Below are 27,500 nucleotides of genomic sequence, written 5' to 3'. Positions count from 1 at the left end.
TCTAGCCAAATTTCTTGCCAAACAACTACAGCCTTATGCAAATTCCATCACCTCACACGTACAAAACTCATTCCAATTCATAGAGATCATAAGTAAACTAAACTTACAGCCCTGGGACCTACTTGTGAGCTTCGATGTTGTATCCCTCTTCACCCAAGTACCAATCAAAGAAGCCTTGACAGCTATCCTAAATAAATACAACCCCCCAAAACACATCCTAGATCTGACCAACCACTGCCTATCTAACACATACTTCATCTACAATGGACAAAGATACAAACAAATGGAAGGAGCACCCATGGGATCACCCCTCTCACCTGTCATCGCAAACCTCTACATGGAACACTTTGAAACCCTCGCTCTGGAAAAATCCAACCACAAACCCAAACTCTGGCTCAGATACGTAGATGACACCTTCGTAATCTGGCCACACGGCAAAGAAAAACTGGATGACTTCCTCATACACCTCAATAGCCTACACCCCAAAATACAATTCACCATGGAAACAGAAGCTAACAATCAACTTCCCTTCCTTGATGTCTTAGTCTACAAGAAATCCAACGGCTCCCTAGGACACACTATCTACCATAAAAAAACACACACAAACCGCTATCTGAACGCACTCTCACACCACCACCCAGCACAGATCAACTCCGTAGCCAAGACACTCATCTCCAGAACAAAACACCTAGCTGACGAACAACACCTAAAAACCGAACTACACACTCTCACTAATGTACTAACAGCCAATGGATTCCAAAGAAACACGATTACCAACTTAATCCGAAGAGAGACACCCACAAAAACCCAAGACAGAGAACAAGAAAATGGCAAAGCCCTCCTCCCATACTTAAAAGGGACCACAGACAGAATCAGCAAGGTCCTCCAAAAACACAACATCAAAACAGCATTCTACACAGACAGAAAAATATCCACCATCCTAAGAAACCCCAAGGACATAATTGGGTTAGAAAACCAAGGAGTATACGAAATCCCATGCACCACCTGCCCCACCACATACATCGGACAGACCAACAGAAGAATAAGTGCACGCATTGAAGAGCACAAAAACTCACTCAGAAAGGGAGAACAAACTTCATCCCTGGTCCAACACTTTGAAGCCACGGGACATGAAATTGATTTTAAAAAAACCAAAACTATCGCCAAAATTGAACATTTTAACAACAGAATAATCAGAGAAGCCATTGAGATAGAAAAACGCCCCCACAGCATGAATAAACGAGATGATACCTCTCGTCTACCAGCCATTTGGAAACCCGCCTTGATTGACAGACGAAGCCCAACCACCAAGAATGATACCAGACCCAAACTCATGATAACATCACATGACATCACCACCACACAACCATTCAAAAAGCAAATCCGAACCCACAACGATAAAGACACACAACCACAAAACAGAAACCTAACTACAGCTGCAACATCAGCCACTTTAAACCCCTACAAACCACACAATAAGCAAACTGACACCCACTATAAAAACATGGCACCACCACAAACACGAAGCCGAACAAAAGCAGCACAACTCACCAGCTCAGTTCTGGAGCTGGCAGCTGAGACCAGCCCATCCACTCAGAACACACCCCCCACCCAATCAGAACACACCCACCATTCAAAACACACTCCCACCCAATCAGAACACACTTGGTCCCCTACCCAATCAGAGCACACCTCCACAGAACACACCCCCTCTGGCAGTTTAAAAAAGAGGAACAAAGAGCAAGAGCCACATGCTTCTCCCAGAAGAAGGAAGCAGAAGCCTGATGATGACGGATGGGATTCCGTCGAAACGTTGCGCCTACACCTTTAATTCTACGCGGGGAAAAACCCGAAAAACCAAGGATCCATATATATATATATATATATATATTTCTGGAGAACAAACCAGATCATTTTAGTTCAAGTGCATTGTTTATTATTTCTAGTAAAATGCCCATATTGATGGTGGTATGGAAGGGCACACATTCAGAGACACTTCAAGGGATACGTTTTCCAAACAAAGATGTCTCACTGAACTTTTCTCCATTCAGCAGTTCTGCAGTGTTGTTCTTGGTCAACGACGTCTAGCTAACCTCATGTGGGGTGGATGGATTTCTTTGTTTATTTGTACAAAACCGGATGTACTGCCTACCTTGGAATCAAAATTATTTGTAAACGTATAAGAAACTTTAGGCCCAGCCTATTCACAAGTCGGCGGCTGTGGAGGAAAATGGGAAGATAGAGCTTTGCATGCCACCTTGAGTTCCTGAACTTTTAAACAGTAGGATATATGTCTCACAAAACTAATAACTACTAAATGCCATTTAAAATATGGCAAAATCCAAATGCACTGCAGAATAGTTAAGTCCTGAAAACCATCCTCAGTGTAGAATTAGGTTGGGTGCACTTTGTCCCTCAGGAGACAAAATAGTCTGAAGTGTGACTGTCACTGCTAAGAAAATATATGGTAGGACCCCCTACCTTTACCAAATCACATTATATAGGTTTCCAGTCCAGCCTTGGCTTTGCCCCCATTGGGGTAAACAGCAACCAATACGGGGGGGAAAGTAAAGGATACAGCTGAAGAAGATCCAACATGTTTCTCTGCCTCATGCAACTTCCAGTGGCATATTCAATTTAAGTTAAACACACAATTTCATATGCAGGGCGATGCACTCTTTAGTCTCAGCTGTCATCCGTTTGTCAGGACTGAGAATAATCATCAAGGTTGCTCGAATCACTAACATCTTCAAAAGCTCTAATGTTTCTCATTCATTTCTACAGAATGGGTAATTTGTCAACTGTCCATGAAATAAATGGACACCACCCCATGCCTTTGGTGAAGGAAATCCACATGTATCTGGTTGGAGAATGTTCAGACTTGTATTATTTGGTTGTTTGTTTGTTTACTTGAGAGTGAAGGTCCATTCTCCAGGCTTGTGGATTGGTCCTAAACTCCGCTGAAGGTGTTATCTAGCGTGGTAATGAAACGTTCAGAAAACAACCCACAAGCTCGGAGAACGAACCTTCGCATTCATTGTACACCCGAGCTACAGATATTCACATTTCATTCATTCATTCATTCATTCATTCATTCATTCATTCATTCATTCATTCATTCAGTACACTGCCAGTCTCACCTAAGCGATTCTGAGCAATTTACAACAATTTGACTAAAGGCCTAAAAAGTTTGTCACTAGCTACTCTTTAGACTTGTTTATTTTGCACTCTAAAAGGGCCGTTGGTTTTTGTCATTCCTCATTTAAGTTTTTGTTTTCAACAGATTAAGATGTTTAGTGAAGCAGCTGGAGAAAGGCGATGTTAACGTGGCTGAACTGAAGAAGAATATCGAATATGCAGCATCTGTTCTGGAGGCGGTATACATCGATGAAACCAGGTGAGAGTTTTTGGAACCGCTCTGAATATCCATTCATTCTTCCTATCATCTTTTCAGTGGCAGTATTGTGTTTCTGAAAGGTTTGTAGGATAATGCTGATACACAAATTAAGGGGGAAAGTGCTATATGCTGCTTTTTATATAGACATGTTTCAAATGCCTGCAATAGATTACTTTTTTGCACATTATAAATGTCTAAAACATATCTGGATTGTATTTAAATAATTTCACAGTCAGTTTCTCATTTCTCAGTTATAATTAACTGAAACCCAGTTCAGTAGGGCCCAGGAAACAAAATCTTATAAGATGTCAGATCAGGTTTGACCTAAGTTGCACATTCTGGTATCCTAACCTTTAACATTTAAATCAGAACGAAATGTACTTTAAACTATGACTGCAATACTGTTTCCAGTGTCATTTGGATGTTTTGGTCCATCTGGGCCTATTTCCTTAGTTAATTGAAGATCTGACCTTTTGATAATTCCAAGAAATTCAGGTTTATTGAATGGAGTATTATATACTTACTTTGTATGAATGCCTTATGTATATTTACATACTAAATATTATGCTTCTAGAAATAATACATAAGAAATAAGAGGAACGAATACTTGTGGTATATTATTACCTCTGTGAGAACTGAAAACTGATAAGAAAAGAATTCTATATTATATTATTCACTAACGTGCATTCTGGAATTTAGTTCTGCCCCAGTGGGTGCTGTTCAAATATGGTTTGAATTTCCACAATCCCCTTACATTTGATGAGAGGGTAGATTGCAAGGATAACTTTAACTTCCAGTGAGAGCTATGTCAGAACTATAACCACAGCAGCACAGCAGTTTAAGGTTGACTTAGAGTTGCACCCAATTGCCTGCAACCATTGCCACATACCTACACTGCAAAGGGGTTGTTGAACTAAGAACTAGAACTAAGGAGAAACTTCCTGACAGTTAGAACAATTAACCAGTGGAACAACCTGCCTCCAGAAGTGGTGAATGCTCCAACACTGGAAGTTTTTAAGAAGAGACTGGACAGCCATTTGCCTGAAATGGTATAGGGTTTCCTGCCTGAGCAGGGGGTTGGACTAGATGACCTCCAAGGTCCCTTCCAACTAATTATTATTATTATTATTATTATTATTATTATTATTATTATTATTATTATTATTATTATTATGTGTAAGTTGCAGATGGTTGTAGAAAGGACAAGGCAAAACCCTCCCAAATCCTAACTATAGAGGTCATGCCCTACATGCTGATTGGTTGATCCAACTTCTTGTTCTGTGCTTTGCTGTTTGAGTGTCCCCTAGCCAGAACATTAAAATTCACAGCCATATGAATGCAACAGCCATGCAACTGCCTACGAACGACAGACACATATGTTCCTTCACATCTGCTTGATCCTTCAAAAGGGACAGGATTGCTCATGTCACAGGTTACAAAATAGTTAACAGAGTGTGGGACAAAATGACTGCTTACTGAATAGAATCTGGGAAGGGAAGAAGAGGAAGAAGATATGGCAAGAAGTAGTTTCTCCATTAAGAGATACTTTGGGAAGAAGATAGAAGAGGCAAAACAACTGTTAGGCAATTCTTGCTGATTGACTGTAAGCATGGCGATGAGATAATTAGTATTCTGAAGAGTAAAAGTACTAGAGAATGGTAATTGCATTCCCTCTTACACAGTGTCTATTAATCAGAACAAATAAGTGTGACAGAAGGATCAATTTCTCAAATCATAGCATTTTCCTTAAATGTTTTGTTGTTGTTGTTGTTGTTCATTTATCTTTGGCACGGCACACAAAATATTTTAAGGTGGAATATATGCATTGCATTTAACAAGAGCTGATTGTTGATTTAAACCTTTTAAATGTTTCATTTTAGGATTAGGTTGGAAGAGAGTTTTAAAAGCTTATCACCAATATGTGGCATTTCATGGAGACTTGGAATGTTCCATGTCACTGCACTTTTTTTTTAAAAAAACTAATTTTATTTCCACATATTGAAACTATTAAAATATTTTCTGGAACACAGAAAAAACATTTAAATAACAAAACAGGTTTCCCAGCTGATTGGGAGAAATGGTTGGTAAAAATAAAAGCCAAAAAACAAACATTTTTTTTAATTATCTAGCATTTATATCACAAGATGGTGGTTTAATAATTTTGGATATGTGGTGAATGTTGAGATGTTTACTGGCAATTCTTCAAAATTTAAGAGACCCAAGGGAAAATGTTGCAAAACACTGACATTATAAATAAATTTCAAAGTGGAGTATCCTTATTAAATATTCAAATCTTCACTCTCAATTCCACGATTAACCCATAGACAATATTTATGGTAATTAGTTGCATATCAATGCAAACATAAGTATTTATTGTAAAACATGTTGATATTTTTACTTGACATAATGACCATGAAACAGTGGCATTCACCTGGTGTCTGTCGTGTACTTAACATATTTATGGGAACTTTCCCCTTGTAAAATAAAAAATTCTTGGCAAGAGCAAAGGCACTATATAAAACATGGGAAAAGATTTTCCTTGACTGTGTTGTTCAAGTCTGTATTTTCCATGCAGTGCTACATGAGCCACAGGTGATGTGCAGACACATTAGAGATGGGATGCAACTCTCTTCTCCAAATCAGGAAGAGAAAAGGATGAAAGGCAGAGCCATGCACCTCCAGCTGAGTGCTCTGCGGCTAACAAACTCAACAGAAGCAGTAGCAATGGAAAGGCTTAGGAATCCAAGTAAAATAACATTTGTTGCTTCCCCCCCTTCCATTACTTGAATGGGAGATTTGGTTTGGTTTGGTTTCATTTTGTTTCGTAAACCACAATAAGCTCTTTTTGTCTCCAGTGAGTCAGTGCCCTAAAATAAACCAAATCGAACAGCTTAAGCTTTTAGATAAAGCCCAGGTATTAACTTGCTATTTCTCAAAATGTTAGAATGACTAGTAGTTTTACCCAGTGTTCAGAGTCATGCACCTTACCATTCCTCATCAACCTTACCATTTCTTTTCCGACAAAGGATGAGCCTGGAATTGGCTTTTTAAAAGATGGAGGAAAAAGGGATGCTGCTGGAGCCTACAACAGTTTCCTTCAGTAGTGATCTGTAAGACTCAGTTTTTATTTCTTGAGGGATTGGAATAACACCACTAGGCCAAGTAGGTCTGTAAGAGTGCACTTTGCCCAGTATGCCCTCAAACATGGAACTGGTTCTCAAATGGGAAATGATAACAGTGCTGCTATCCCCCTGCAGAAAACTCTTCAATCTAAATTACAGATGTAGCTTATTTCCTTGGAAATGAGAGCTGTAGAACTTTCCCCAAGGGCTGAGATGTACTTAAGTAGTACTTGGAATGTCACTAAGTCAGGGATGTCAAACTGCCAGCCCACAGGCCGGATGCGTCATGCCGAAACTGCGGCCACCCCATTGCTGGCAATGGGGAAAAAATCACGATACATCACGACATGTCACATGACGGTGCAAATTTGACAACCCTGGTTTAAGTACATCAAAGGTCTATTACATAGATGACAATTAAGTTCTTTGACCAGTCTGGACCCCATTATGCATTTCTGAAATATATTTCCCACTTGTGTATAAAGTAACAAACAGTTTTAGTAGAAATTTAGTAGAAGATCAATAATCCCTGATTGTATTTTTCTTTTTGCTGAAATTTAGGAGGAAATGGAATAATGAAGAGCATTTAAATTAAAATAGTTCCAAAATTCAACTTTCTTTGATTAGAAAGTTTAAGACTCGGAACTTTAACCAACTTTTCATTTTACTGCTAAATCAAAAATTATATTTTTTTTCTTGTTCTTTGTAGGCTAAATTTATTAAGGACATCAGAGAGTAACTCAGTGTAGTCCTGGCTCAAGTGTGGATTGGTGATAAGATGAAGGCACTATTATGAAGACCTTGTTTGGCCTTTGGATTATGGTCGAGTGAGGAGAAGCACCAAATATCTCATTATCTGTATTAATGAGGGCGATTCTGTTATCTCCCATTTATACAGTAGCAATTCTTCCACCTTGCTCAGAAAAGAAAGCAGTCAGATCTGTTTAGTAAATAGCTATTGATTATGAATTTTCTCATTTTAAATAGCTGAGGTAAATAGCTATTAGAATAAATTCATCAGCACAGTGGAAAAAACTTGCAATGAGTGGAGTGAGGTTATAATATACACAAAAGTGAAAGATTCAACATTACCCACAATGGAGGAATGGATGTTGGAGATGATGGAACTTGCTGAGATGGCCAAATTGACAGCTTTGATTAAGAAAATGACATTATCTAATTTTAATGCTGACTGGAAATCCCTTGTAGACTTTTTCATGTGAAACCAAAAAAAAAAGAAACTATGATATATGGCTTTCATGATTAGATATAGAAAAATATAAGACATGCTGTAACCATAGGGTAAAAAATTATATTTATAACTGCTGTAAAGAAAATCATAACCTACTTCTTTATAACTTTTTTCTGTACTTTTGGATTTTTCTTCTATTTTTTCTTCTTTATTCTAAATATTAGCTTTGGTTAGTTTTTAATCTTTAAAAAAAATAATAAACTTGTATTTTTTAAAAAAGAATACATTAACAGCCATTTTAATTCCTTCTTTTTTATTCTTGGCTAACAAGTGATAGGAAGATTTTTTAGGAATTAGTGTCTTGATAGTTAATACTTTGACATAAGCCTATTACTTTTGTTTGTTTGTTTGTTTTAAGAAAAATGCTGAGCATTAGAGAACATTCTGGAAACTCCAAAGTAACATTAGTGCATGCAATCTCATTAGCCTTGTTCCTATTCTGAGGTAACCCTGATCCCAGAAAATTGAGGAAAAAAATCTTGATTTGAAGAAGGAACAACTGGAGCCAGAATTGGGAGTAGCCAGGGTTCTATGCTGATGTTGCAAGTTAAAGTGAGAAGATGACAAGTTAGACAGGAATGGAGCAGAATGGAGTGGACAGGAGAGAGGAGAGACAAAGTTGAACCAATTAATGCTCCTTTAGAAAGATTTAGGTTATGTCCTATGAGGGGATTTTTTTGGCAACCAAGAAGAATATACCTATTAGGAACACCTATATCTGTTCAGTGGATGACGAAAATCAATGTCATTTCAATGAAAGAAGCTTATGCCCTAGTAAGATAACACAAAGCCATATCTATTGAGTTTCTGGTAAATTGGAGTCCTTTGATTTTTCCTTATAATATAGTGTTTCTTTAAAGGGACTTTTGTACCAATTCCAAAGGAGGCCAAAGCAATTTATAATCATTTCTTTTTGTTTGTACTTGTAGCAAATATTAATGCTCCTGCATATACTGAACCATTTTCTTTTACTCTATTTATTTTATTTTCTAATGGATTTCATCATCTCTGCAGACTTCCTCATATGAAGTTTCATATATAGATATTGATTTAACAAACTGAGTAAATGTTAACTTTTTTGAAACCCGGGACAGAAAAACACAGTCACATTGGTTGGGAGCTCATTTTTCTTCTGGGAAATAATCTACAAAGCCATTACAATAACATCTATAAGAATCCTAATTGGAGCCCCTGATGATATGTATGGAGGTCTGGGAATATGGATATATAATAATATAATATACAAGCAATGGGAAATGTTTGCTACCTGAAGTAGAGCAACGGTAGAAGCATACACACTGATCCTTCAACCATTATGGTGCCTGCCTTCCAAAGTAAATCCAATTATTTTGGCCCCTGAGGCAGAAAATCTCACAATATTTCTCTTGGCCCCTTCCTGTAAAAACACACTTCTAAGAAATAAAAGAATAAATAATTTGCTTCCCTTTCATGACATCCCTATTCTGTTGCCTAAATCCCTGCCTCACTCTTTCCATTAAACAATATTCTGGTTACTCTTACACAGTGGTTTGTGTTAGCTTTTACTATTCTTATTAAAAACTCAATAAAATTATTTTTAAAAAAGGAAATGCAAGGGAGATACAAGCAGCGTGATAGGCAGAAGTTCTTAAGACTATCTGTTTGATTTACTGAGGAATTTCATACAGTTTAAACACGAATATGGCTATTGGCCAAACAAATTTTTTTGTGAAGGTTATCATATCATTTTTTTCTTGCAACCATGTAAGGCAAGATGTAACATTTAGTTCCTAATAAGTAGAGCTAGGATCCATTTCAGTCTTGATCAGAAGCTGAATAATAATCCATGTAGCTTTTATATTAAAGTTTTGGGTTAATTCTTTCTTAGTAATGAAAGACCCCCTTCTTAAACATGGAGTCAAGATAGGCAAGGAGAGATGTACTGATTACTAAGGATCTACTCTTGATATTTGGTCATTTAACGTCAAAGATTTCTGCTCCCAATCTTTTTCAAAATTGCAAGTGAAGTTGTAGGTCATACTGATAACTGACCCTTTAATAATCAAGTATCTCTGACAGTGTTTCTCACATAAAATAAAAAATATCTATTCTATTACTATACTTCAATAAGGACTTTGTATTATTTTGCTGTGATATTTTAGACAATTGCACTAGAAAGGAATGTGGAGATAATTTACATGAAGGAATAGATGGGCCATTAACAAAGGAAAAATTATAAATCAGTCCTGAGAAAATTGAAAGTGCAGGAAAGAACACAAAATAACCGGAATTAATTCTGTTTGGCATAAGATATAGTAGAGAGAGACTCTGGCAGACTTTCAAGATTCTGTTATTGTACCCTACAACAATAAAATACAATTTCTATAATCTTTGTGGTGTCTGTTTCCTAATTCTTAAAGGGTTAACATGTACCAAACTTCAGATGTAGATTTGTACTCATACATGCTGACTCGTTTTGGGAGAAAGAGAGGGAAAGTACAGTAGACATTGGCTCTGTCACCATTTTGCTTCCGGCTCCGTTCCAAATTTCAGCTTCTATTTTTCACTTATCTTTAGTTTATGGCCCTTGAGGTTCTGGTAAAAAAGCAAAGTCCCAAAGTACATAGCTCTCCAAGCTGTAAGCGCTCATTCCTAAAACAGGCAATATAAAGGTAGATAAATCCTTTATGTCAATTGATATAAAGAAGCAGTCTATCAGAGAAATGGTGACATGCACTGTTGTACAGTCACCTGGAAGGAAAGTTACTATGTAAATGCTGAGACTTAATTCCAATTACCTAAGACTTTTGAATGTTTGGTACTTATTTTGTGCTGTCTTCTACCTATGCATTTACAGGAGGTTGTTGGATACCGAGGATGAACTGTCAGATATCCAATCAGATTCTGTTCCACTGGAAGTGCGAGATTGGTTAGCGTCTACCTTCACAAGGAAAATGGGAATGACAAAAAGGAGACCGGAGGAGAAACCAAAATTTCGAAGCATCGTGCATGCTGTACAAGCTGGGATCTTTGTGGAAAGGTGTGCCTTGTTCCTTTATTAATTATATGACAGCAGGTGGATGTGTTACTAACATCATTATCCTGATGAAGAGCCTGAAGAAGCAAGAAATAATTAATTTACTTTGCAGAACTTTAAACTTGGTCTTCTTTTTCAAAACTGGTATTAAACAGCTAACCCACAGGATGCTAGCAGTCCTCAAATCTGAAAAAAAATCTGGACTCAGATATCATGCCTGGGGTGTTTGGATATCAAATTAAAACTAAACATATGAATATTTAACTATATAAATATCTTTGTGCAAGTGCTGTTGAGAAGAGACAGTTTGGTGTAGTGGTTAAGGCATCAAACTAGAAACCAGTGGACGGTGAGTTATAGGCCTGCCTGAAGCACAAAGTCAGTGATCTTGGGCCAGTTACTCTCTCTCTCTCAGCCCGAGGAAAAAGACAATGGCAAACCGCTTTGGAAACCTTACTAAGGTATCCATTCAAACATTCATTTGAAGGCACCAAAAAAAGTCTTGTTGAACTTAGTGAGGAATACTTGATAATGCTTATAAAAGTGCACTTTGTCTGTAATTGTCTTCAGACTTACTTACGGGCATGTGCCATTGATTGCATAAATATGTACGGTAATTCTCTTATGTCATCTTTTCCATTCTTCCCAATGAAGAGAATAGTATGAGTTTTAAAGGCAGTAAGATATTAATGGTTGGTGTTTTCAGGGAGTAAGAGAACAGAAAAATAGTAAAAAAAAGTTAATTACTAAAGGAAGCATATACTGGTTCTGTTATTTATGGATTTGCTCACTCATTTGTTTAATTCTTGAAAGGTATGTAATGCTTCTGTATATGAAAACAATGTAATGTGCTGCTTAAATTATCATTATCATCCTTTAGCAATAAGGTTTGATTGAAAGAGGATTAGCGTTCATTCATTGGTATAAATACAGAATAGATCTGAGATGACTAACTGATTGACAGCAGATTGTAAATCCATATATCTTGCTTTCATGCAGTCTTAAGAGTTCGATATATATTACATCTGCTTTCATGACACTTAATAGGAACTGCTCCCAGAAAACTGTGAGGTTCTGTAATGCCTGAATTCATATTTCTTTCTTATAGAATGTATCGAAGAACGTCTAGTATGATTGGTTTGGCTTATCCAGCTGAAGTAATAGCAACCTTTAAGGTTAGTTCAATTCAGCTATTGTACAAAATACATTCAATCTCTCTCAATAAGTTTATTGGGAGAAATAGGAATCAGATTTTTTTTCCTTCCTGTATAAATTGCAATGGAAAACAATGTTCAAGTTCTTAATCTAGTTTCATAAGAAAATAGTTATAACATTGGCATATCTATATTTACTTTGGTCTTGCTATAAACACAACTATTATTCTGCATACTTCTGAGGGCTATCTATCCATTTCATAATGGTTATAGTGAATTATCTGATTTCAGCTGATTCTAAGTTGCTACAAACACAAACATGACTAATAGCCATCTCAGCAATGTGATTAATTCACATTAGGTTTTCTTCAGTTATCGTGTACCAGAATACCTGTTTGGACTATGAAAAGAAAGTAAAATGATTCTTGTTTGGATTATTCAAATCAAATCGAGAACAAAGGTAATAAAATAAATCCAAATAAAATACTATTATAAGAAGTTGGTTTCAAATCTAAATAATGGTGCTGCCTGGCATACAAATGATAGCACAAAATGGTCAACCAGAGGTTATTTTCAAGACCTTGTCTTAAAAAAAAGTAGTATTAAATAGAAATCACATTTGCTATCTGGAAATTTCTTTAAGACAGGATATACAAGGGTCTGTATAGAATCCTTGTATAGGGAATAGCATATGGCTTAAACTTTTTGTTAAACCACAACCATATGGATATAACCAAACACTGATACAAGAGCCAGTTTGCTATGTTGGTTAAGGTACCAAACTAGAAACCAGGACACTGTGAGTTCTAGTTTCACCCATCTTAGTCGTGAAAGCCAGTAGAGTGACTTTCAGTCAGTCACTCTCTCTCAGTTCAGTTTACCTCACAATGTTGCTGTTGTGGTGGAAATAGGAGGATGAAGGCATATTAGGTATGTTTATCACCTTGAGTTATTCAAAAAAATAATAATAAAGGCGGGATAAAAATCTAATAAATAAAATAAGAGTATCCTTGAAAGATCCAAAAAAGACTGCTGGGGGCAAAGAATCCAACCTGACTAATGTGAAGGCCTTAATGAAATTTTAGAATTGGAACAGATGATAAACAGAAGGCTGTAGTGAGCCTTTTTGGATGCAAGTAATAAATATTGGGATCTGACACATTGCTTCAGCTTATTTGGAGATCTGTCTTCCAAATTTATTGCTTAAGGTGGTTCAAAACCTAGCAAGCACAGATTTTCCATGGAGAAGCCCAGCAATTGAATTTTAGCAAAGGGCTTTTTTAAGCCATGATGATGTGAAATCATCTCTAAATACCAAAGGCAGCCAAATCTACAGGAAGTAGAATTAACTTTAGACAGAAGGTCAGAAGAAGAAGCCATTGTGCAGCATCCATCAAAATTATGCCTGTCTCTACACATAGGATGGCATTTTAAATACATTTTAGAATCATCAGTACGTCTCTAATAAACTTACTTTGGATGGTTTCAATAATATTAAGCTTTGCAAAGGAGCCAGTTTGGAAGCAATAAAGAAGCTAAGGGGCTATCTTAGCTTGAAAGACCACGCAGACTTCAGAAACATCCATTATTTTGACAGATATTCCTCCAGCCAATTTACCTACTGAATGATAACATCTTACAACAGCTGTGGAAGTAAGCTGTGAAACACTTGCTAGATAAGAAAATTGAGCGAGCCAGGATAAGGAAGCAAGAAATCACATTCCAAAGTATTTATAAGTGTGCACTTGTTCAACTGGAGTCCCATTTATTTTCCGTTAATCACTTTCACGACAATGCTTGGCAAAAACTAAGACTTTGGTTTTCTGATAAATTTATTGAGAGCATTTGTTCTATGCAAAATAAAGCTAATGCCCTAAGTTCTTTTCTAATTCCCTCCTATGAAATAGACACAATAACAACATCATCGGCATACAGTAGCCTTGGCATTGCACAATCAGCCAAAGTGGATGGATGATGGGCTGAAACAGCAAGCATTTAAATTATTGGATTTAGATATAAATTGAAAGTAATGAAGCTACTATGCAACTTTGTCTTACACGTCTATATGTTAGGATTACTTTAGATAAATGTCCCCAAGGGACACATCTAATTTTCAGGATTAATCAAAATATTGCTGTTTAATTACATATAGTATATGACAATTCCCCAAAAAAACTGTGATTGCAGTGCTTTTTCTTTTTAATTGCAAGGTCATTTAGACATTATTACAATGATAAGGCTTTTCTGAATTTGAAAGTTATTGCTTTAAGTGCTCGTTGCTGTTATGATTAACATTCTGAATTAGAATTCATTCACAGAGATGGAGGCCTATTGTGTTTCCACTGTTTCCTTCTCCATTAATCAAAATTTTGTCCAAGTGCAGGTAGCTTCTGCACCAAAAATGTGGAGGGTTCTCAAATAGACAAACCTGTGAATAGTGATGAAGTGCTGCACATGTGGTTCAACAGTGAGAAGAAGCTGAAAAACAGCAAAGCAGCCAGGCTCCCACAGCAATATAGCTGACCTCAACATCACATACTGCTAATCATCTTTACTTCCAGGGCTTTATATAGTTGAGAGAGCACTGGCCATAAGCAAGAGGGGGGTGCTATCTCCCTAGGAAAAAAAGGCTAGGCGGGGAAGTAAAACGTTTCATTGCAGGTCCTATGTAGAGGGAAGGCAGGATCGTCTTTCCTTCCGTGAAGCAAAAAACTCAGTGACTAATATCAAATAGAATACGGGTAATCCTTGACTTCTGACCACAACTGAGCCCAAAATTTCTGTTTTTAAGTGAGACAGTTGTTAAGTGAGTTTTGCCCTTTTATGACCTTTCTTGACGCAGTTGTTAAGCGAATCACTGCAGTTGTTAAGAAAGTAACATGGCTGTTAAGTGAAACTGGCTTCCCCATGGACTTAGCTTATTAGAAGGTCACAAAAGGTGATCACATAGCCTAGGACAGGGGTCTCCAACCCCTGGTCCATGGACTGTTACCGGGCTGCAGCATGCCAGCAAATAGTCCACACAAACAAGCGAAGCCCCATTTGCGAGATGCAGGCAGCACACAAAACCACACACTCTCTGGTCCACGGAAAAACCTCTGTCCATGGAACCGGTCCCTGGTGCCCAAACGGTTGGGAGCCTCTGGCCTAGGACACCACAACCATCATAAATATAAACCAGTTGCCAAGTGTCTGAATTTTGACCACATGATCCTGGGGATGCTGCAACGGTTGTTAAGTGTGAAAAACAGTCACCAGTCACTTTTTCCAGTGATGTAACTTGGAAAAGTCACTAAATGAATGGCAGTGAGTCAGGGACCACCTCTAAGTCAGGGACCACAAGCTTAAGCATTTCTAGATTTTCAGCGGAAGATATTTTAATAGCCAGCAAAATGGTCCTGCTGGTTCTGCTAAATGCAAAAAAAGCTTAGCTGTACCAAAATCATATCATCTAACTCTCTCTTGTGCACGTGCGCAATGCATTAAGATTAGATGAGTGATATATAATGCTCAAAAAACAGTTCATATAATCTAATAATGGTTTTTTTTTAAAAATGGTTTTATAGGGTTAACAAAGAAGGTAGGGAAAAGGGAACTTGGAGTAGGGTAGAGGAAAGGTTAAGGGTAGAGGTTGGGGTATATACATGTATTTGTGAAGCAATATGGTGGTTGGGTAATCCAAAGTAGCAAATAACAAGTTGTTTGTAAATAGTTCAGGTTGCATCTATAGAAATTCCCTCTCTGATTCCCTTAGTTTTCACATAGTCAAAGTAATTAAGTTAATACAGTTCTAGTTATTAGCTAGTCAATTAACAAAGTTTTCAATATAATTAGACTAATACATATCAAAATCCTGTTTTTAAGTTTTACCTAATTGCAATAAAAATACTCTAAAGTAGCCTATAATATGCAGAAAAAAGCTTACTTTTGGGGTAACCTACAATTCCCTATTTCAGTAAAGAATAATTCTCTTGTCTACAAAACTTACATTGTTCATTACATATCATTCTTATGATTTAACAATAAAATCTAATTTTCATCTTAACACTTCCGGTTTGCGCGCGGGGCGACGTCAGATGTGCAAGGGAGAGAGCTCCCTCCCTTCCGTTCGTTCTTTCTTCATTGGAGGACCCTGAAAAGGGTCAAAAGTCGCCCTGGAGGGGCGACCACCACAAGGAGACCCTCCTGTGATCGTGGAAGGATGGCAGCCTTCCGCTTGTATCTGGAGCAGCTCCTTTTGGCCTGAAGAACAAGAGACCGGCCATCAACATGGCCGATCACTAAGCCGCTCCCTGCCGAAAGCCAAAAGCACCAACTAGCACAACGAAGCAATCTGGAGGACCTGGGTGAGGCTTTTCCTTTTCTATCACCCTAACTGCCTGCCTGTGGGACTTTTTTGAAAATTCTTCCCCCCCCTTTTTTTTTTTTTTTTAGAAAACGGCTTCTCTCTACATTTTAAGCCTTAAAGCATTGAAGGAAAAAAAACAACCCAGCTGATTAAACAAAGAAATTAAATAATCTCATTCATACTTACTAAAAAGCTCCTATTTCTGTGGGGATCTACTACCCTATTTTTGTTTAAGATGTGAACTAAGGAAAAAAGAATGGACTAACTATATAAAAGCTTTATATTAATTTGGGGGGGAAGGAACTTTACAACTTATTCGATATGCTACTGATGACAGTAGCGTGGAATTGCAAGTAAACCTTTTGCTTATTTTGAGAGCGTGTCCCTGATGTTATCTTTAAAGACAAGTGTGGGAACACCTGGCACTGAAAACAACTTTTAGAAACATTGGAGGTGGAAAATTACTGACTCTTCTTAAAATAGCCTCCATGGAAGACTTAGCTGTAAATACTAAGGAAATGGATGATTATATCCCACCACTTAATTACAAATTGATTTTGGATACAATTTTGGCTATAACCGAACAAATTAAAGCCAAATTGCATGATTAAGCTGACAACTTAAAGCCACCAAACCAAACTTTGACCTTAAATGATGAACTGACAACCCAAAAACAAGCAGAAGTGGAAATCAATACTAAAATAGGAGACTTCAAAGAGCAACAAACACAGCCTACAGAGAACCTTGAACTCCAAATTCCAACTTTAACTACAAAACGCACAACTCAAAAAACAACAATACCCAAAGAAAGCAACATTAACCTCCAAATACAGTATGTTGAGGATTCACCCAATAAAATGATAACATTAGCTACTACTTATTACCTACCACAGATGGAAATGGAACAAGATAAAAACCAGACTGAATCTATGACAATCATATCACAGCAAATATCAAAAGCTGAGCTATTACAATACTTCAATGTTTATAAAGGGGACATTAGCTTGGCAAAACTGTCATTTGGATGGTCTTTGTGGATTCAAATAAGAGGCAGAGGAAGAAAGGGAGACACATTGGAGAACTTAAAAGCACTAGGATGGAAACCTGATTGGCACAAAAAGAAGGCGAGAGTTAGATTTAAAGACCTAGATTTCTCTCTTTTTGGGGGGGGGATTTGTAAAGACAGAACTTAAAAAATGTCTTTTGATGGATTAAGGGGAATCTTAAATATATATTTAACGTGTGTGTGTGTGTGTGTGTGTGTGTGTGTGTGTGTATGTAGGTCTTGGCGTATTCGGGTCTTTTACCGTGTAAGATTGAGGGTGTCTTGGCGACGTTTTGACGAGGTCCCACTCGTCATCTTCAGGCTGGTGTCTTCGGCTTCGTGCTTGTGCGAGCAAAGTGTGATCCAAAGCAGCTCCAATCACACTTTGCTCGCACAAGCACGAAGCCGAAGACACCAGCCTGACCCTCAATCTTACACGGGAAAAGACCCAAATACGCAAGACCTACATACCTGTACCCGTGTGTGTGTGTGTGTGTGTGTGTATATATATATGTATATGTATATATATATATGTATATATATATATATATGTGTGTGTGTATATATATATATATATATATATATATATATATATATATATATATATATATATATATATATATATATATATATATATTCATATACACATATAAATGGATTCTATCTAGGTTTTAGAATTTTAAAGGAAAACAAAATTAAGCTTTTAGAAGAAAACTTTGAATTATACAATAGAATTTAGAATTTTATAATAGAAGATAGTATTTTATTAACTGTTGAATGGTTAAGACAAAAAATTCTTTTTCTAATAATGTTTAAGCAAATTATAAAAATGCCTGAAAATATTATATGCTGGGGGGAGGAGATCTGAAAATCCATAAACATCTTTCCCTTTCCTTATCTTTTTAGGATGTTGACAAATGGTCATTTGATGTATTTTCCTTAAATGAAGCAAGTGGAGGCCACAGCCTGAAATTTATGATGTATGAATTGTTTACCAGATATGATTTATTGAGCCGTTTCAAGGTGAGAAGCTTTTCTCTACAAATACATATGTAAAAGACAAAGGCCACCTGGTCTTTCTTACTTCCCGAGTAGCCTTGGTAAGTGGACACTCTCCACCTGTTCTCCCCCTGCCCCGTTCATATGCCTCTTTAGCAGATTCAAAGCCACACAGCAACCAGTAAGAGAAAAGGAAGTCCATAATAGCAGTGGTGAGCATTTGCAATAAATTCTCAAATGCGGAGATAATTTAATATGGATTCCATTGGATTGCTTGCAATAGGCGGAATAATTTCTGAAATGGTCAAATAGTGCAGAAAGAGTGGTGAACCTGCTCCATCTATGTTACGCTTCTGGGGTGACCTGCTAGGGTGAACTTGGGGAGTGTAGTCTTGCCTATGAATCATGTATCATGCAAGTTCATCTGCCATGAGAACAAAGGAGCAAAATAGACACAAGTTGGCATCCGTGTGAGAGAAAGCTAATGAATAAATCAGTTCTAAGCTTGTCATGAAACAGAACCTGTCAAAGAGCAGCATCTAAAAATATTGCAGGCACTGAGTCTCCTTTCAGATACTAAATCCCAATGATGGGTCAGTGCCTTGAATAGGAAGCAACAAATTAAAACAGAGGGTAGGAGACTGCACTTTCAAAAGCTAAAGGCCAAGACTTTAGACCGTAAAAAAATTATTTATTTATTTTATTTTAATTCCATTTATGTCCCGCCCTTCTCCGAAGACTCAGGGCGGCTTACAAGCTTAGCAGTAGCCTTCATTCTATGTATATGCCTGCTTATTAGGGCTTTCACACACACCCCAAGCGGCATTATTACAAAGTCAGCTTAATTGCCCCCTGATGGGGGTCTCCTCAGTAGTTAATTAAAGTTAAGTTCTATAGGCTTTATCTTAGACAACAACACAAGATCAGCTCTGTAGTGTCTCCACCATTCTTGTCAGGAAGATTATTTTTGTTGTTTTTGAAAGCCCAGCTAACAACTGTTTGGCACTCTATAATGACTGCATAAAATCATGACTGGTTTATTTCTAGCTTGTTCCTTTCCAAAAGCTTGGGAAAAGGTATGGTTCTTGGCCTGTTGGGTGTGGTTCAGGTTTAAGCAATGGCATTGCCATATTTATTTGTTGATGATACAAGGGAAACATGACTTTTGTTATAAATTGGCCATTAGAGGAAGAAGAAGAGGACTGCCTTTGCCTCCAGGTGACCAGACCAATCACCATAGTTCTTGTCTTCTTTGTGAGGAGAAAAGATAGAGATAATGTGACAAAAAGATAGTGAAGTGACTCACTTCAGTTTAGCATAAGTGAATGATACAACTTGGCCATTTGGAACCGGAAGCATTCAGATTCCTGTGTTATATCAAGGAACGTGCAAAAGGTTGACTTTAGACAATTCATTCACTTTTCTTCTTTTTCTGGTGACATTTGGAGGCTGGAATGGCAAAAGTGATTGTGCATGAAATCATGGAGACTTTTATACCTGCGTACCTTGTAGACATGTTGATCTTGGAGATTTTCCTCCTCCTCCTCCTCCTCCTCCTCCTCCTCCTCCTCCTTCTTTATTTTGGCTTTTGGTTTTTGACTCTTTCAGATTCCTGTTCCAAGTCTTATTTCATTTGGAGAAGCTTTGGAAATTGGCTACAGCAAGTATAGAAATCCTTACCACAATTTGATCCATGCAGCTGATGTTACCCACACTGTACATTGCATCATGCTTCTCACTGGGATCATGGTAAGTGTTGGGGTTTCTTTCTCTGCATATTGTTAAGAATCTGATGAGTAACTTGTGTAAGAGTAAGTTATAATTTTCTTCATGTTCTCTTGAGGAAACTCAGGATTATGTGAAATATTGAATCTTAGTTGGCAGAGATGAACTATTTGTATTATAGATGATGGGTTTTGTTTTTTGTTTTTCTTGATTAGCACTGGCTAACTGAACTGGAAATATTAGCCATGATTTTTGCAGCTGCAGTTCATGACTATGAGCATACTGGGACTACAAACAATTTCCACATTCAGACCAGGTAAGCATGATGCTTCTTAATTACAACAAAATTCTGATCTGGGAGCAGTCTCCAAAATGTTGGATTTAGAGAAGATGTGCAGGTGATGCATACTTACACTAATAATGCCAGCAGCACACTGCACAAGATTCTATTACAATTGTTGCTGCGTTTTAAGAAGACAAAAGGAGTAGTGAGTGAAAGCAAGATGAGAAAAGAGACAAAGTAAATTGAGAGAATTAGTTACTTGAGACAAAGTAAATTGAGAGAATTACTTATTAGGTACTTCAGATTTGCACAGTGCATGAAGAGAACAATTCTGGGTTTCTGAATGGAGTTGTCTGTCTCACTTAAGAATGGCTTCCCATATTTAGAGAGTCATATTTTTTTCACATAGTTAGATTCCACCATTTTCCCCAGGGCCCACGCAGCTTTCCTTGACATAGGCTAGGCCAGGGGTAGGCAACCTTGGCTCTTTTATGACTCGTGGACTTCAACTCCCAGAATTCCTAAGCCAGCCATGCTGAGGGGAAAGGGAGAGGTTTCCAAGCTGAGCTGTGCTGGATCAGGAATTCTGGGAGTTGAAGTCCACGAGTCATAAAAGAGCCAAGGTTGCCTACCCCTGGTAGGCAAAGAGAATGTAACTTCAGGTAGTCCTCAGCGTATGACCATAATTGAGCCCAAAATTTGTGTTATTAAGTGACACATTTTTAAAGTGCGTTTTGCCCCATTTTTACAACCTTTTTTTAAATTTTCTCCATTGACACCATTTTTAAGTGAACCACTGCTGTTGATAAGTTAGTAACCCATTTGTTAAGTGAATCTGGCTTCCCCATTGACTTTGCTTGTCAGAAGGTCGCAAAAGGGGATCTTCACATGACCTTGGGACACAGCAATGGTCATAAGTATGAACCAGTTGCAAAGCATCTGAATTTTGATCACATGGTCGTGGGGATGCTTCAAAGGCTGTAACCGTGAAAAATGGTCATGGGTCACTTTTTTCACTGCTGTTTTAACTTTGAATGGTCACTAAGTGAACTGTTGTAAGTTCAAGGACTACCTGTAATTCAGAGACTCACTATAACAGGGGTCTTCAAAGTTGGCCCTTTTATAACTTGTGGACTTCAACTCCCCGAATTCCTCAGCCAGGCACGTTGGCTGAGGAATTCTAGGAGTTGAAGTCCACAAGTCATAAAAGGGCCAACTTTGAAGACCCCTGCACTATAAGCTTCAAGGGTGAACAGGGATTTAAATCCAGATCTTGCTAGTTAAAATTCATCGTGTCAAACTGGTTCAGTTGACCTTTTTCTATCACGGTGAGACACAATGTAGTCAAGAGTGACTCCCTCCTATGCTTTCTCAGTTCCTATTATTTCAAGCAGTTTGTTTAATAAGATGAAAGAGGGATTCTCAGATTTATATGTAATGACTGCTTCATTTTGGTGGGTGAGGTAGGATATTGATAATGCTATGGCTTTTTATATCATGTCAACCAAAACGGGATGCAATATTCCAAGTGTGGCTTTACCAAGGCATTATAAAGTTAGCTATTAACAAAATAAACTGAGCTATTGGCTAAACTGGTTTAACATCTGAGATATCACTGGTTTTCTACACTTTTTTTTAATAGAGTTACCAGAACATAAGATTGGTTCTCATTTGTAAAGAAATTGGTGTTCAGTTGCACTAAAGACCTATTAACTTTGTCATCGGATTTGATAGTTCTACTACTATATATCATGCAACAGTCTTTCTGTCTGTACAGTCATTGCCAGCCTCTCCTAGAGAGGGGACTGAATTTTCCCCATCCATCACATTGCCCAGCCGTTGTTCTCTTTAGTGTTAACCACACACATTAGTCAGGGAATTAAACCAATCTGTTTTTCACTCATCCTGGAGTGATTCAAAGCTCAAGCCTTTTTCTATTTGGATCTAAAATGCATTGATTTTGTGTGTTAAAAAGGTAAAGGTAAAGGTTCCCCCGCACATGCGTGCTAGTTGTTTCTGACTCTAGGGGCCAGTGCTCATCTCCGTTTCAAAGCCGAAGAGCCAGCGCTTGTCCGAGGACGTCTCCGTGGTCATGTGGCCGGCATGACTAGACGCCAAAGGTGCACGGAACGCTGTTACCTTCTCACTGTAGTGGTCCCTATTTTTCTACTTGCATTTTTACATGCTTTCGAACTGCTAGGTTGGCAGAAGCTGGGACGAGTAACAGGCACTCACTCTGTTACGCGGCACTCGGCATTCGACCCACCAAACTGCCGACCTTCTGATCGACAAGCTCAGCGTCCTAACCCACTGAGCCATTGCGTGTGCTACGGAAGCAGAAAAACTCTCCTTTCCATTCAGAGTTCCATGGCCAAGATAAATCAGAGTAGACTGCAAGTTTCTGACTGCTCTGTTATTTCCCATGTTTCTAAGTCCTGATTCTCAGGGCTGGAGAGGCAGCGCCTCTGAATCTGCATCATTTTGGTCCAAATTAAGGAGTGGTTATTTTTGAGTGCTCTTCTGGCTATTTAGTGTTCTGCAACTTTTATCTCTTTCTTTCTCTCTCTCTCTCATATAAAATATGTGAAGCTAAACAAGAATCGGAAAACCAGAAAGGGACAGAGAGGAGGAGCAGATGTGACAGGATCATTATTGATTTGCCAGGAAATAATGTACAAGGGAGAATTCTATTACTCCTCTGAAGGAATAATAAAATCACTTTTTGATTTTATCATTTCTGTTTATGGCATGTTTGGACCATACCTCTATGTTTACAAAGTATCTAATTTTTTAACACTTCCGCTGCCTGTGATATTATGGACCTCTGCAAAGTAGATTCAATCTAATGTTTTTATTAGGGGATATGGTCTTATTCTCTGAGCTTGTTTGTTTTCTTGCAGACGTTTCATTACCCTAACTACGTAACATCATCAGTGCTAGTCACTAGCATTGATCACTAGTTAGGGTAATGAAACGTCTGCAAGAAAACAAGCAAGCTCAGAGAGCATCAAGGAGCCCTCATTTCAACCCTGAGCTACAAATATTCTCCTTCATTGATGGTCCTATTCGCCTATGTATTTGAATGAAAATGGAAGAAAGAAATTACACCATTTTGCCACCTACGATAATAGCTTCATTATCATGTAGAAGCCCTACAGGCACCAGAGTTTGTAGTCTCACATCCAGCTGGCAAAGTTTTCATTTGGTTTCCTTTCAACCAACCATATCTCCACTTACTAAGAGAACAGATGGATAAAAAACATAGTCAGGCTGTGAACTTTCTGGCTTATTAGTTCCCTCTCTGTATTTAGGTCAGATGTTGCCATTCTGTACAATGATCGCTCCGTTCTTGAAAACCACCATATTAGTGCTGCTTATAAGATTATGCAGGAAGAGGAAATGAATATTCTGGTGAATCTAACAAAAGATGAATGGAGGTAAGATTGATATCCTGATTAAGAACATCATTCATTCATCATTCATAACCATCAGAAATCTAGTGCTTATTGACTGATATTATATCTTCTAATGTTGATGATCTGCATCGTGTGAATGTTTTAAAATCCCTTTCAGTGCTGTTTTTAAACAAAGGAGTTACTCAGGTGAGGTGAGAGCTAATAAAAACATCTTCAATATTGTCTGGGATCTAGTACTGGTCTGATGAACTTTGCCATTGTAGAAAGCTAGCCTGTCTGGTTAGCAAGGGCCGAAGAGGAGGTCACGCCATCACAATCAACTCTCTCAAAATCCCAATGTGATTTGAGATTTGATTTGATCTGGTTGGATTAGACAGAGACATGAAATTCAATATCCAAACCTGTGGCAGCAGAGGTTAATGACTTTGGGCCAGTGAAGGACACTAATATCCTGGTTTCAGTATGCAAACACTGGAGTAGCAACTTTATTTTCAGGAAGAAAACTGACACTCAGTAGCTTAGGATTGCGGGTAAACATTATTAAGGACTCTATTATGAAACACATTTCATTTGAGTTCATTGGAACATGTGGTAGTTGTACAATAATGCCAAGGTTTCCAATTTTAAACTATGCACTAGATCAGGGGTGTCAAACTCAATTTCATTGAGGGCCACATCAGCATTGTGGTTGCCCTCGGAGGGCCGGGTGGGTATAGCCAGGGTGGGTGTGGCCTACTGGGTGGGCGCAGCTGGAGTGCGTATGGCCTACTGGGTGGGCATGGCCAGCTCTACATCATTGGCATCAATGATGGGGGTCTGGGCAGGAGTGGGACAGATCTGGGGGTCTCTGGCAGAAGGAGGGTCTCTGGGCCAGGGCCAAGGCAGCGGGGGCCGTTCCCTCACTGTTTCCAGTATGGCTTCGGGGGCCACATGAAACCACTTCGCGGGCCGGGTATGGCCTCCGGGCCTTGTGTTTGACATATCTGTACGAGATGCATCCTAATGCATTGAACATTGTAGTAAGAGAGTTAATCTAGGGAAACTCCTTGTATAGGAGTTTTATTAGTCTACTGTGACATAAAAAAAATCAGGAATCTGGTAGCACCTTTTCCAACTAATACATTTCATTATTTATTTATTTTTAAAAATAGATAATTATTTTTTAAAAATAATGAAACTAGTTAATCAGAAAAGTTGCTCCTAGGTTCTGGATTGTGACAGCAGTTTTTAGAACTAATAAATTCTTACTTTTTCTCTTACAAGTCCTACTGCCTGAATTCTAGTCTTACTAAAGTACCAGTCCAGCTGGTGACCTTGAGGTAGTTACATGCGCTCTCTCAGCCCTGAGAAGACAGCAAGGGCAAACCACTTCCAAAATCTTGCCCCAAAAATTTCAGGGAGTTGCCAGAAGTCAACACTGACTAAAAGGGATGTAAAGAAAGCCCCTTACGTTTAAGGCATAAACCTTCATGTGTTCTTGCTCACTTCATCAGAGACATGACCTGGCTTGACTGAGGTGCAATTATAATACATAGGGGGGGGAGAGGAAGAGCAAGAAAAAAAATAAGGTAGTGAAGGTTTAGCTAGAAGAATTATTTATTTATTTATCCATTCATTCGTTCATTCATCCATTCATTTGAATTTATTATAGCTGCCCAACAGCCATAGACCCTGGATGGTGTGCAAAATTTAAAATGTAATCCAGACAAACATCATCTTTCCTGAATTTGCTTTTGAATTAATTTGCTTCTCAGGAGCTCATAAAGTGACATAACCAGATAATTACCTCAATGTTATTCTTTTTGTTTGAAAGTTTATAGTAAAACTGAAAAAAAAAATACTCAATGTTTCGATTAATGCTGATGTGACTTTATTGTTCATTTGCCCCCAAAGCATGTAAAATGATGAAGCACAAGACATTCATTATTTTCTTGTAACTGTTATCAGCTAGATTTACTTCAGATGTAAAGGGGAAATTTCCATCCAGACACACTCTAGAATACCAGACAAATCCGTTGCATCCAAAGATGTCTGGATGAAGCATTTAAAAAAACATTAAGTTTATTTTATTTGTACCAATTTAAATTGTTTACATAACAAGATCATGAATTTCATCTTTTATAATGAGATTTATGTAAATAATGCAAATGAAATCATTTACACATAATTCATGTAAATCTGTCATTACACAAATGATATGAATAATTACAGGGAAGGAGGTTTGCATTTAAAGAATGCTCAGGAGGAACAGAATCTTCTTCTCTGCATCTTTTTTTGAATCAATGATATCTAAAGTACAGGAAATAGTTTGGCTGAAAATTTAAAACAGTAGATGAGAAACTAAGACACTTTAAATGTGGGCGCTTATACAAATTTAATCTCCACATTTTACTTATGTCAACAAAACAATTCCCACGTCTGCACAAATAACTTTTCCATCTCTTTTATTCTGCCAGATTAAAAAAAATACTCTCAGAAGTTTATATCATGAAAACTAAACAGAATTAAAACAGAATTTAAAACAGTAATAGAAATAATAAATATGGCTGTTTAAAATAGGATATTTCTCCTTAAGATAACAAATGGATTTATAAGTGCATTTTTTTCTGTAGCATCTGTCTTCTGTTATTATGATGAGGAGTTTGTCATTACAATGTAGTTAAATGTGAGTTTAAAACACGGGGAAAGAAAATTGATTTGATTTTTCTATGAAAAATGCACTTTTCTGTAAACAATTCATTTTAAATGCACTTTTCAGCCAACAGCTGCACATAATCTGGAGAGTTGCACAGTCTGAAAAATGTTGACATTTAATCTCATGTATTTACATGACAACCATGAATTAGTTCAGTTCATTGAAAAAGGCAGAGCCATTGAAATTCTCCAACATCCCCAATTCATCCAACATCCTCTTTTTCCCCGAGGTGCCGGGAGCGAGGATGTGCAGCCTCCTGAGCTCCGGCTGGTGTACCTGAATGCCAGGTCCGTGGTTAATAAGGCTCCCCTTGTGCGGGATCTGGTGGAGGGTGAGCATGCGGACCTGGCTTGTATCACCGAGACCTGGTTGGGTCCAGAGGGTGGGGTCCCTTTGGTTGACCTTTGCCCACCAGGTTTCCAAGCGCTACACCGGCCTCGGGCTCAAGGTAGGGGCGGGGGAGTGGCGGTAGTTATTAGGGAGACCTTATGTCCGCGGGAGACCACCGTTTCTCAGATAGTCGGGTGTGAGTCTCTCTTTTTGAGGTTTGGTTTGGGGGCGCAGTTGGGCTTGCTGCTGGTGTATGTTTCGCCTAGTCACACAGCGGCAGCCCTGCCCGAGCTACTCGATGTCCTCTCCGGTTTGGTGATTGAGTTCCCCAAACTTCTAGTTTTGGGTGACTTCAATCTACCATCCCTGGGAGGGTCATCTGAGTTAGCCTGGGAGTTCATGGCTTCCATGACGGCCATGGACCTGACGCAGGTAATTTCTGAACCAACTCATGAGGGAGGCCACACCCTTGACTTGGTTTTTTTATCTGGACGGTGGTTGGATGATCTTGGTGGGGGCTCTCTATTTATTATGCCCCTGTCATGGACCGATCATCACCTCCTGCGGCTGGTCTTCCGTTTTGCCACCCCCCACCGTGGGGATGCGGAATTAACTAGATGGTACCGCCCCAGACGCTTAATGGACCCTGACGGGTTCCAGGCAGCGCTGGGATCCCCACCTGCCTCCGTTGCTCACAACTCGGTGGATGCCTTAGTGG

At 38.3% G+C, this 27,500-nt stretch overlaps 1 protein-coding gene across 1 annotated transcript in view; it reads left to right on the top strand.

The window, feature by feature from the left end:
• PDE1A (phosphodiesterase 1A) overlaps positions 1-27,500 on the top strand; it is a gene marked incomplete at its 5' end in the record, with an annotated part of 119,275 nt that overhangs the window by 65,188 nt on the left and 26,587 nt on the right. The window contains 7 exons of the mRNA XM_083375994.1: positions 3,284-3,397; positions 10,608-10,790; positions 11,896-11,962; positions 18,241-18,357; positions 19,942-20,082; positions 20,274-20,374; positions 23,653-23,778. Of these exons, the coding sequence (XP_083232120.1) occupies positions 3,284-3,397; positions 10,608-10,790; positions 11,896-11,962; positions 18,241-18,357; positions 19,942-20,082; positions 20,274-20,374; positions 23,653-23,778 (849 nt within the window). The remainder of the gene's footprint in view (positions 1-3,283; positions 3,398-10,607; positions 10,791-11,895; positions 11,963-18,240; positions 18,358-19,941; positions 20,083-20,273; positions 20,375-23,652; positions 23,779-27,500) is intronic.

Source organism: Vipera ursinii (genome assembly GCF_947247035.1).
Source record: "Vipera ursinii genome assembly, chromosome: 1".
Taxonomy (NCBI): Eukaryota; Metazoa; Chordata; class Lepidosauria; order Squamata; family Viperidae; genus Vipera; species Vipera ursinii.
This window is presented reverse-complemented; position numbering and strand designations above follow the sequence as displayed.